This window comes from Lynx canadensis, chromosome C1, assembly GCF_007474595.2.
Source record: "Lynx canadensis isolate LIC74 chromosome C1, mLynCan4.pri.v2, whole genome shotgun sequence".
Lineage (NCBI taxonomy): Eukaryota > Metazoa > Chordata > Mammalia > Carnivora > Felidae > Lynx > Lynx canadensis.
The window spans coordinates 123,325,035-123,338,035 of record NC_044310.1 but is presented as its reverse complement, the minus strand read 5'-3'; the positions used below and the strand labels follow the sequence as shown (position 1 = coordinate 123,338,035).

Genomic DNA, 13,001 nt, shown 5'->3' with positions numbered 1-13,001 from the left:
GTTCCTTTTGAGTTAAAGAATCCCCTTCAAGCATCATAGACGAGGGCTTCTCATACTTTCAATGTGCAGAGCAATCACAGGGTCCTGCTTATAATACAGATTGAAATTCAATCGGTATGGGGTGGGCCCAAAACTCAGTTTATTCTACAATTTCCCAGGTGATGTTGATGCTGCAAATCCATACACCATGCTGTGAATATCAGAATCATAGACAATATCTCTGGGGTGAGTGAAGTCCAATTAATTACCCTATTAAAAATTCCGGAACCAGCTTACTTGATAAATAGCCACTACCCACCCCCCTTCACCAAGGGTATTTTTAGGCTTCCTTCTATAAGGCTCTACCTCTACACCCTGATGCTCCAACTACAGAAATACTAAGTTCCTTGAAGGGGGTAATCAGTACCTTGATCTTTGCGGTCCAAATGATATCATGCACATCTTAGGCTTTCATAAATACTTGAATAAACCACCAAAATGAAACTCGAAGACCTGATAGGGGCAAGTCAGTCCAGAAAGGCTTCCCAGAGGAAGTAGGTCTTTCAATTGATTCGATAGTGAGGAAACCCTAAGTCCAAGAAGGAAAACAGCCTGCTTCTGTGTACGTTTCCTTTATCCTCTGGAAAACAACCTTCAATCACCAAGGCCTCCCATTTGCCTCCCTTGTAGAGACAACTTGAACTTGAGAAACAGTGACAACCCATCCGCTATCCTTTAAATAAACAAAATACTCAGCTGTCATTTCCACACGATATTTAATCCTTCAGAATTGCAGCATATAAAAAGTAAACCCATAAATTTCCCAGAAAGCTTTGTTTCTGCTGAGTTTACCGTGTCCTCCAAAGAATAATAATACATAAACTCAACGACCAAATGACTTCAGCTCTGCCCAAACATCCCATGGATAGTGTTTTATTTCTAAGGTAATTTGGATGTTTCTCCCCCCTCACTAGAAAAAGAAGACGGCTTTTCTGTACGAGTTCAATGAACCTCATTGCTCCCAACTGGGCCTGACTCCCATTTCTGCATGCCTCAGGTTTCATAGCCAGTTAGACATTTAACAAGTACAATAGCAATCTGACACTGTACCCTTGCCTCCTGATCCCCATCTGTCAGATTCTGGTAACGCCACTGCTCTCCAAGTACCCAGCCACCCTTGAGATGTGTAAAGCAGTGTGATGAGGTATCTAAAAAGCCTCGGGCTGCCAGAATGGCTCTTAAACACAGGAAATACAAACAGGAAATGTTGTCAAGTTTTTCAATTGGCAGTAACTCTAATGTCAGAAAATGGTAAAGTTTGTCAGCCTGAGACATCTCTCTTATTCAGACTTGCCTTCAACAATGGGGTTGGCTTTCTCCTCCAAAACCCATTTGGAGCTAAATGACCAAGGATGTAGGCATTCTCTCCTCCAGTGAGGAAGGCTCCAGGAAGCAGCAAAGCTGCCCAGACACTCATTGATTCACCAAACATTTATTCAGCACCTACTAAGTGCCAGCCTAGGGGGAAAAAGAGCTGCCCAAAGGATGGTAATTAGATCAATCCACTTCAGTCTTCCTCTTTGAGAACCAAGGTATCCAAGATTCCAAAAATCTAGCTGGTGGGACTCAAACCTATACATTCTCAATTCCCCAAATAAGAATCTAAAAGCCTAGTGAAAATTCTATGGTGCCCTGGAGCTTGGTAAACTTCCATTCACGGAGTGCTTCACAGAGGGTCAATCAATGGGAAGTGAATCAATGAATGCTTGGGCCAAGGGTGCAGTTCTTGGAAGGGGAGACTTATCAAACATAAGCTTCTAGAGACTGGGCCTTTCTAGAAAGAAATAACTAAGGCAGGACATATGTTTACCTTGGAGCCCCTCTATCAGAGTTCAGGGAATGTGTTGTTTCTTGACTGTTACATAATACATTAATACAAATTTAGTGGCTTAAAACAAATCTCTTATCTCAGAGTTCTGTAGATCAGAACTCCAGACATGGCATGCCTGGGATCTCTGCTCAGGGTCTCAAGTTACTGGCCAGGCTAGTTCTTTTCTAGAGGCTCTTGGGGGAAATCCACCTGAGCTCATTCAGGTCCCCATTGCCATGCTGGCTCTCAGCTCCTCTGGGCCACCTACATTCCCTGCCAGGGGTCCCCTCAAACTCCAAAGCCAGTGTGGAGAATTTCTTGCTCATCAAACCCTTCCTCTGCTTTAAATCTCTGACTTTTCCTGTCTCTGACCTCTAGACCCAGATTTAAAGGGTCACATGACTTGACTAAGCCCATAAGGAAAATCTCCCTACTTTAAGGTGAACCAATCTGAGACCTCCTTTACTTCTGCAAAATCCCTTCACGGTGCCACCTCAACTGAGTAAGTGGGGCAAGTATGTGTACTCCAGGTCTAGGAACTTCTGGAGCCATCTGCGATTTCTGCCCACCCCAGGGAAGGAGAGGGAAAAGGCAGATAAAGTCAAAGCGCCTCCCTGAGTATCACAGTTTATGTGGCTTCCCTCTTCTCCGGAGCAGCAGCCAGTGTCTGGGGATTTCATTCTCTAAACCTACAAAACAATGTACAGCCACTGTGTCCCCAGCCTCAGCCTCATAGGGAAGGTTGAAAAAATAGGAGTGTGCAACATCCCTGGTCTCATGGAGCTCCAAGGAGAGTCGGGAGATCACATCTATGCCCCCCTCTGAGAAATGTCTAACATGGCTCATCATTTGTAGGAAGATCAGTGCAGGAGGCTTCACGGAAGAAGCGAGGACTTGAGATTGTTGGTGAAGAACAGGCAGGCCACCCACCACAGAGATAGTTGGAGCTTCCGTGGCCTTGCTCAGCAGCCTGGAGCTGCCTCCCAACTGGAGCCGAAGCAATGCTGAGCAGTAGGGGCCTCTGTGCCAGGATGATGTGAGGAGCCGGGCGGAAGGAGAGTGGGTCTCTGGCTGTGGAGGTCTGTGACAGCAGCAAGACTGGCCAACACCAAGAGCCGGAGGTCTGGCTGCTGGCAGGAAGAACTCACTGGTGACAGCGGCTCTACCAGGACTGTGGCCCAATAAAAGGGTTTCCTCTTTTTCAATCTGGGAACATGTCTGGGCCTACATGTTGACTCGAAGTGCCGTGCAAGACATGCTGTCACCCCACCAGCGGCACCACAAATTTCACTCTACTGCCTTACTCCTTAATATCCTCCAATGGCTTCCAAGGAGGAATTTCGAGCCCTTAGCTAAGGTCTTCCCTGGCAGTGGCTGTGTGGTGGCTAATCAGCACACTAGGCCAAGCTGATGATACATTAAAGGAAGAGCTACATATTTCAGCAGCCCCTTTGCACCCGTTGCAAAGGGTGAAAGAGGTCAAGCAATCCGGCTTCCAGACTGAACGCTGATCAACAATACCTCTGTACCAGGCAGTTCCTGCTTTTTGTCCCCCTTGGGGGAGAAGGCTCATGGCTCAGACAGGGGGCGGATGGCTACAAGTGCATGCAATTTAAGAGTAAAGAGAAAACATATGGGTTGAATTATTTTTAAAATATTACCCCCACTGCACCCTCTTCCTCTTTATCCTGAGAACCCCCTTCTGAACAGGTGGCGAAAGGGCCTGCCAAGAGATAATTTTGAGAGCTGTCTCACTGCATTAACATCTTGTTAAACAGGGTTTAACAAGGACTGTTAAACATCACCCTAATCACTTTCATTTCATGGTTACTTCTGGCAGGTACATATGGTGAAAGCTGATACTCAGGGGCTGATTAACAGACTATTTCTTTGCTCAGGGGAGAGAAAATTTTACGTGTCCTCCATGATGGCCTGACTTTCTGGAAGCCTGGGAGGAATCGTATTCCTTTCAAAGAGAGCATCTTTCACTTCAGACTGACCAAATGTATTGTGCAGTGTGATACACTTCTATAGGAGCACCTGCCCAAGGGAAAACAGGACGCTGCTTCCCAATTCCAAGGCGAGGCTTGCTCATTTATGTATTCAGTCAACCAACACCCATTGAACATGTGCTGTGTGCGGGGGGGGGGGGGCATGGAGACGGGGAATGGGCACTATGCTGGGATGGAGGTGCAGTGTTGAGCAAAATTAGGAAAAGCTCATATGCCCTCAAGAAATGAGAAGGCAGACAGACGTCAAACGAATAATCTCATAGAGCAAATTGTAAAAGAAAAATTAGAAAAAAAGAAAGTGAAGAAGAAAAATAAAAGTAACACTACGACTATGAGTCTTATTTGAAGGGTTAGTCAAGTCAGGGAGGATGGGCCAAGCTTCCTGGGGGCCAGTCTGAAGACATTAACTTTGAGGCCAGGTGGTAGGAAAGAGCATGACTGTGATCTGTCTGAGGAACTGAAGAGAGCCCACTGGGGTTGAGCGATTAAGGGATGTTATGGACTGAAACATGTACCCCCTAAAATACATATGTGGAATCCCTAACCCCCACTTTGACTGTATATGGAAATGAGGCCTTCAGGTAGGTAATTAAGCTCAATGAGGTCATAAGGTGGACCCCTAATCCAAGACAACTGGTGCCTTTATAAGAAGAGATACCAGAGGACTCTCTCTTTCTCTCTCTTTGCATGCACACAGGAAAAGCCAAGTGAGGACACAGTGAGAAGGTGGCTATTTGCAAACCAAAGAAGTCTCACCAGAAAGCAACCCTACCAGCACCTTGATCTCAGATTTCTAAGCTTCCAGAGCTGTGACAAAATAAATATCTACTGCTTAAGCCACTCAGCCTGTGGTATTTTGTCACAACACCCACACCTACAAATATAAGGGGAAAACTGTCCTCTGTAAAGGTGGAGAGGCGGCTGCCCATGAGGGGCCTCATGTTAAGGATTCTGATCCTTGACATAAGAGCCATGGGAAGCCGTTCAGAGGTCTGAATTTAATGGGGTTGGGGAGGGGGGTGTCAGCGAGATCCCAGTGGCTGTGCAATGAATAACAGCCGCTCGGACAAGGGCAAGAGTCGATGCAGATATTCTTCCAGCCATGACGCACCAATTCTAGGTCTCTCATCCGGAGAGCACATGTGCTGGAAACAAGATAGGAGAGGCATTCCAGAAGCTCATGCCTCTCGAAGGCACTTGCCAAGGAAGGTGCTCACCAAACAGGGGGCCCAGGTGAGGCTGAACACTTGTCTATTTGCAGGAACTTTCGGCAGCAATGATGAGCACTCTTTCCTCCAGGGCAAAGAAAGCAAGGAGTAGGGGTGGGGAGTTCGTTGGGTTGGCCCAGGGTTGCAGCACAGCAGGGGAGGTGGACAGAAGGAAAAGGCAGTGAGAGATGACAGTGTCATCCACGTGATCTGGGGACCTGGTCTATTGGGGCAGAATGGGGATCCTTGATTCCTAATTCAATATTCTTCCTCTGTGCTGTCTCCACTCACAAATGGCTTTTATTCTGAGTGGTTTTAGCATTAATAAGCTGAACACTTTGCTCAGTTGAGGCTTCTGCTGCCTTATTACACTGTGGCAGCCCCCATGAGGCGTGCAACTAAGACGGATGAACCGGCACGCTAATGAATAAGGACTGAGATTCCAATGTCCCTTTCCATGGGAACTATGCATCTCTCCAATGGAGAAATGAAATCTTTGAGACAGCCTGATTATAAAAATAAAGGAGCATTATTATATTTGTCTGCCAGGATGATCACAGGACACTTGCAATTTATGACAGATATCACAAATAGAAAAACACACATAAAATACTATTTATTACAGTCACATCTACACCAATAAATTCCCTTCTAGAATAGAGGGAGTAACCTGAATACTTGAGGCAAAACGTTTTCCTGAAATATCCAAATATTGGAGCCAAAATAATATCTCACATATGAAAAGTCACTAAGTTAATTTTCATGATATTTCCCTGCGAGACTGCACTGGCACAGGGCTTCACAGCAAAGAAATAGCCTTTGATAAGAAAATTAATGATATAAACATGATTGTAAGATCAGTTTTTAAACTAGTCAAGAAAAAGCAACTACAGTTGACTCCTGTACAGTACAGAGGTTAGGGGCACCAACCCCCACCCAGTCAGAAATCTGCATTTAACTTTTGACTGTCCAGAAACTGAATTAATAGCCTACTTTTGACCAGAAGCCTTACCAATAACAAACACTTGATTGACACATATCTTATATGTTATATGTATTACATACTATATTCTTACAATAAAGTAAGCTAGAGGAAAGAAAACACTATTAAGAAAATCATGGGGCACCTGGGTGGCTTAGTTGGTTAAGCGTCCAACTTCAGCTCAGGTCATGATCTCACAGTTCATGAGTTCCAGTCCCACATCGGACTCTGAGCTGACAGCTCAGAGCCTGGAGCCTGCTTCGGATTCTGTGTCTCCCTCTCTCTCTGCCCCTCCCCTGCTCACGCTCTGTCCTTCTCTCTCTCTCTCTCTCTCAAAAATAAACATTAAAAAATTTTTTTAAAAGAAAAGAAAATCATAAGATGGAGGGGAGGGCACCTGGGTGTCTCAATTGGTTGAGCATCTGACTCTTGATTTCAGCTCAGGTCATGATCCCAGGGTTGTGGGATCAAGCCCTGAGTCGGGCTCTGTGCTGATCATGGAGCCTGCTTGGGATTCTCTCTCTCCCCTGCTGCCCCTCCCCCCACCTCTCTCTAAACTAACAAATAAAATCATAAGGAAGAGAAAATACATTTACAGTGCTATACCATAATTACTGAAAAAAATCCACATAGAAATAGACCCTCTCAGTTCATGCCTGTGTTATTCAAGGGTCAGCTGTAGTTAAAATTTGTTTGGGGCCACACCTGTGTGGCTCAGTCGGTTAAGCATCTGACTTCGACTCAGGTCATGATCTCATAGTTTGTGAGTTCCAGCCCCGCGTGGGGCTCTGCGCTGACAGCTCGGAGCCTGGAGCCTGCTTCGGATTCTGTGTCTCCTTCTCTCTCTGCTCCTCCCTGACTTGTGCTCTGTCCCTGTCTCTCATAAATAAATAAATAAATAAATAAATAAATAAATAAATAAATAAATAAAATTTGTTTAGCACCTCAGAAACATTTTCCATGTAATCAGTTGATACACATTAGTGTATAGGGGTTGATTTTTCAATTATATTTTGGGGTATGGTCTGCACACGAGGTGCAAAATTTCATGAAGTCAGTGACAAAGGAGCTGAAGAAACACATGAATCACATGGCGAGTCACTGACAAAGGAAGGTCTGGCCACATAGACCAGTTAGTCCTGACAGAATGGAAAACTGACAAGAAAGATGCCAAGCAGAGGTGCTTCAGTGAGGGTGATTTAAATAGCAAAGAATTAGGAGACGCCCTTGGGAGAAAGCCCTCTTTACCATCTTGCTGAGAAAATCAAACACAAAGGCTATCACAGAATTTTGTCAGGAAAATCAGGCCCTCAAAAAAGCCACATTCTGGCAAATTATTCTGAGAATTAACATATAATTATAAGCTATGTTTTATAAAATAGGAGACAAATTTCTTTTCATGATTTTCGCCTTTGTTTTTCACGATGGAAGTCCCAATCAAACCTGTTTCCACATGAAATTTTGGACTCAGTTTTAAGGAGCTAATTTTGGGGTGCCTGGGTGGCTCAGTCGGTTAAGTGGCCAACTTCGGCTCAGGTCATGATCTCACAGTCCGTGAGTTCGAGCCCCGCGTCGGGCTCTGTGCTGACAGCTCAGTTTCAGATTCTGTGTCTCCCTCTCTCTGACCCTCCCCTGTTCATGCTCTGTCTCTCCCTTTCTCAAAAATAAATAAAATGTTAAAAATATATATATTAAAAAAAAAGGAGCTAATTTTAACAGTTCTTTTTAGGTCCTCACTGTCCTCAGATGAAGAGGACCCACTGCCACCATCTCAGCTCCCACCCCTGCCCCACTTTCTGACTTGCATACACAGGAGACATGACTTGACCTCCAAATCTGGGGTCTAAAACCCAGAGGACATGATTCTTACCTCCTTCTCTCAACCCACACATATCTAAATACACATCAACCTTCTTTTTAGAGCACTCCATTACAGCAGCAATGCTTCTTCTTTCTAATGTTTACTTACTTTTGAAAGAGAGAGAGAGAGGCACGAGCAGGGTAGGGACAGAGAGGGAGACACAGAATCCGAAGCAGGCTCCAGGCTCTGAGCTGTCAGCACAGAGCCTGACGTGGGGCTCAAACTCACGGACCGGGACATCATGACCTGAGCTGACGTCGGAAGCTTAACCAACTGAGCCACTCAGGCGCCCCTACAGCAGCAACTCTTAATCTTTTTTCCGCCCAGATGCACTTGACTGGGTGATGTCTATATTCAAGATAGTCTCCTATGAGCTACCCACGTTGGTATTGCAGTTCCTGCCCCTACATTTAACTCCCCTTTCTGTCACTCAGGAGAAGAAATCGGAATGCAAAGAAGTATAATCATTACAGAGTTCTGAATTTTGTATGATGTTTCCTGAATTTTGTAATTTCCTGATTCTCTGTAAAGCTTTTTGGTTTCATGATCACAGTTGAAAGCCAATCACTGCCTACAGATCTCTCAGAGGTAACTATAACCTGGTCTCTACCACTTAACGCTCTTGAAAGTTACTAATTAAAACTATACTTCTTTTAAACTACTCTGTTGTTCCACTTTGAGCAGGTGACATCTGGACAGCAAGCCTCATGTGCCACAGACACAAACATGGGTGCCACATGTGGTGCAGATAACTCCAAGTGAGAGTTCAGAAAGATAAAATGGAAGGTCTGGGAAAATGTTTTGAAAGGAAGGTTTATTTTGCATATCCTTAACATCCAAGGAATAAATAACGCAGCAGTTTCTCTTCTCCAGGCCAACAACGTCTGTTCTGGCATCACCAAGTATTACCATGGCCATATCAGCCATAACCTTGCAAATGGAAATTTATCTGGTACTGATTTCTCACTGGGCTGACAAGAGGCAAGAGACACTCATATTTCCCGGAATGTTCACTTTTACATTACTATTGTTTTCTCCTGCTAACTGTTTGAGAGCCAGGAGGCGGCCCTGCATCTCTTTCTTTCCCTGATTTCCCAATTTGTTTTCATGATTCACCCAGCTGAGAACCTCAACCAGAATGAGGCACAATAGCAAAAGAGGCAGAAAGGAAAATTAATATTTTCTACATAGACTTCCTCATCTCGGGTAGATTTATGAATTTCGCTTCCGTTATGCAGAAGTTAGCATTTTTAACAATGAGGGGGGAAAATCTTTAATTGTTTTTTTTATTGCCTCAAGAGCTCCAAAGACATCTTGTGCTATGTCGTCATTTACATTTCACATTAAATGCAAAATATGTTTGAAATGAGCAAATATTTGTTTTAATTTGATACATCTGTTAACTGAGATGCTAAAAAGACAGCTAAATCACTATACTAAATTCAGCGATTTGTAAACAACTTATATATTCAGTTGTTCTGGGTTAAAAATGCCCCAAAGCCTAAGTTTTATGACACCCACAAAGTAAATTGCATTGTATTAATCTGATGGAGGCAGGCCGTGATTTCTTCCTCTTCACTCCATTAATTTATTTCCTAACTTGAGTTAATTAGCGAGGTTCCTATTTTTAAAAGCTCTTTGAAATTCATTGGGAGAGAGGGACATTTGCAAGAACTGCTTTGAAAACCTACTGCAAAGGAAATGAGCTAATACAAACGGTAAATTCCCCCAAGACATGATCGCACATTGAGCACCTGATTGCCAGTCAACAATCTTTCTGCCTGGGAAAGCAGTGGGCGATGAATACATAGTTGTTTTAAGAAAGAAGGAGAGAAGTGGAAGGAAAGAATGAGAGCAGCAGTGAGAACAAAGTCATCACAGGCAATTGCTAACTGGAGGAGAGGATCCCCAAGGTCCTATTCATCTCCAAGTATAAGTCTGTGGTATTCCAATTTGATGCTACAAAATGAAGACTGACTTCAACTTGGAACAATACCCATTGGGATAAATACAAAAATTACCCACTATTCAGAGAAATGATAACAAAAAAAAAAAAAATACAGAGATTGGCCCAACAGAGAACAAAGATAAATAAATTATTTTTCCTTGGTCAAATGAAGCCTTAATTCCTAAATTAGACCGGAAGGTAGTGCACTTTACTCAGAAAAAAAAAGGGGGGGGATTCATTCACACTATAGTATAAATTACTGCTAAAAGTTTAAGATATGCCTAAGGGTACACCAGGGAAGACAGAACTAGCCTTTCAATGGATATTCAAGCCAATCTAATATCCATTCCTTCCTGGAATACTCTAGGAAGCAGGAGGTGGGTGAGAGATTGAGTTGGGTTGGGTGTCCTTCCCAAGTCCCCAGATGTCAACACCTGCCACAGACTCCTTACTCCAACTTCCAGAGGCTGGCCCTAGGAGGCAGCAACACCACCAACCTAATCTAGGTAGCACCTTCCTTTTCAAAGTCCTTTTTGTTTCATTTTCACTTCAACATGAGCCTGTGTAAGCCACGGGGAACCACTCATTTCCCAGCCCTGGGAAGCAAGGTCACAATGTAGGAGCTGTGCTTATTTGAATTAGATCTTCTCTCTCCTAGACTCAAATTCCTCCTCTAGGAAATGGAAATATAAACCACCTAGCACAGCCCCTGATGCAGAGTAGGCATCCAAAAATTGCAAGCTCTTCCTCTCATTTTACACAGAACAGAAAAGTCAAGTCTGCTGTACAGACACAGCAGAAGCCAGGGGCAGGGCTGGGACAAGACCAGGTTCTTTCCATCCCTTCTCAAGTGCCTTCACATTTTCTTCCATGTCAACCCCCTGGCCCTTGAACCTGTTACTCAGGTTTCCCACACCAAAACAAACAGTGCCATGATTTATTCCTTTTCCTCATGCCACATTAGAAAGGGCTCCTTCCTTCTTTCCTGACACACAGAAGGACCTGGCTTTAAATATTTGCACCACAACAAAAGTTTGGAAAGCAAACAGCTTGCTCTGCAGTGGAATTGAGTATTTGGGATGATCAATCAAGTCCCAGGAACCTGTGACACCAGATTTTCTGGATCAAACAGGCTGGCCATACCTGCCACGTTTCTCTGTTCTGATAAAGGTATAGAACCAACACAACGGAAACTTGAGAAGTACCCTGAGGACCGTGTGTCTGAAAGCTCCAGTTTCTTAAGACTTGGGTAGATCTCTCCAGGGGAATGTAACTGCAGCCTGGAGAGTGTGTGTTTCTGGCAGCCTGCTTCTCCCAAGGAGGAGAAAAATGGGAACAAAATCCAATTGCCTGAGGAAGGTTCTCCAGGGTAAAGACAGCTAGATAAGAATGCCCCCTTTTATCTCCACAAACCTTGATCCTTCTCAGAGGACTTTCACCTCTCCCACATTACCTAATTTGACCATCACACTTCTCAGTATGTTTAACTCCGCTTTACTCCAGGTATTCTGTGACTTGCCAGAGTCACAGAGCTGCTGTCCTGAAACATACGCAGACTCCGGCTCCTGGTCTAGGGTTCTTTTCTCCGTTACCCAAGTCCCCAAAACACAGGAAAGAAGCATGCAGAGGTTCAGAGCAATGCCTCTTCAGCCCCAGCAAAGGGAGGTGTACACCCGCAAGGCAGGACGACCGGCTAAGAGGAGCACAGGGAATGGGGGGTGGGGAGGGGGAGGCCAGCTCCCTGGTTATCCCCTCCCCCCTCCCCCCCAGGACTCACTCAGGAAGATAATGGTCTGCCTCCTGGCTGTCTTGCTCTCCTCGCTCTCCGACTTGTTCAACTGCGGCCGCCGTCCCTTCCCTGCCAGCGTGCCCTGACTGCTCCTCAGAAGCGCCTGCATCATGTTCCAGCACATGAACGCCACAGAGACCAGGACCAAGAGGTAGATGATGAAGGCGCCGAAGATGCTGGACTGGAAGACAGTCCAGCGGTTGGAAAGGTTGGTACAGATGGACATGTTGGAGGTCTCCGGCCGCTCGTGGTGCCGCGTGCGGGAGACGTTGCACGAGAGACCCTGGTGATTGGGCACGGTCACCAGGGGGTACTCGACTCCCATGGCAAAAAGCAGAGGCAAGGCCACCAGGGCGGAGGTGACCCAGACGAAGCCAATCAGCAGCTTCACCTGGCAGGGCCCCGACACGGCCTTGTACCTGAAGGGGTGGCAGATGGCAACGTAGCGCTCAAAGCTGAGCGTCAGCACGTGCAGCAGCGTGGCATAGCTGCAGGCCTCGAAGAGGAAAGTGTGAATCTTACAGGACGCGGCGTAGCTGGGCGTGGTCAGGGGGTTCCAGATGATGCTGTAGAACTCCATGGGCATGCCGACGAGGAAGACCAAGATGTCCGAGCAAGCCAGGCTCACCATGTGATCCGTCACCTCCTTCTGCAAGTAACCTTTCTTCTGCAGCACCTGGGTGACCCGAATGGTGACACTATTCCCCAGAATGCCCACCACGAAGATGGCCAGGTACACCAGGATGAGGGTGATTTTGATCCAGGTGGCCACCTCGAACTCGGGGACGTGGGTGTGATCGATGACATAGGAGCAGTCACTGCTGGGGCCCCTGTGCGAAGCCATGAGGGTGAAAGCCACGCAACCGGGTCCAAAGACCTCCTCAGCTTGCCTTCTTCCTGCCAGCAGAGCCCAGAGCTCTGGGCTGCAACTCACTAGGGCCGGCCCAGCGCTTTCTCATCCGCGCTCACCTGGAAAGAGTAACTTAGTACTTCTGGTGCTTTCATGGAAACTTCCTGGAGCAGCCCAACCTAGCAGGGGCCCGGGAGGCGCCTGGGGGTGGAGTTTGGGGTGTGTGTGCGTGTGTACGAGCCAGGCGGGGAGAGAGGAGGAAGGAGGTCGTACTCTCCCCGCGGGGAGTGACTTCCGCGGCACCCCCAACGCCCGCCCTTCCCCTCGCTGCCCCCGCTCGGCGCGCCCCGCCAGGGAGTCCCCTGTCCCGGCTCCGGGCTCCCTGCCGTTGCGGGCCCCAACCCACCCCCCTGCAGCACCCTCTCCAGAGCTGCGGGGGGAGGAGTGGTCAGCGATTAATCATTAACTTCCGCGCACTGTGCTCCGGGGCCCCGCTGCAGAC

At 46.3% G+C, this 13,001-nt stretch overlaps 1 protein-coding gene across 1 annotated transcript in view; it reads right to left on the bottom strand.

Moving 5' to 3' along the window:
• GPR39 (G protein-coupled receptor 39) overlaps positions 1-12,788 on the bottom strand; it is a 194,681-nt gene extending 181,893 nt beyond the window's left edge. Inside the window, exon 1 of the mRNA XM_030325707.2 lies at positions 11,638-12,788. Coding sequence (XP_030181567.1) covers positions 11,638-12,493 — 856 coding nt within the window. The 5' untranslated portion in view covers positions 12,494-12,788. The remainder of the gene's footprint in view (positions 1-11,637) is intronic.
• Between the last annotated feature and the right edge of the window lie 213 nt (positions 12,789-13,001).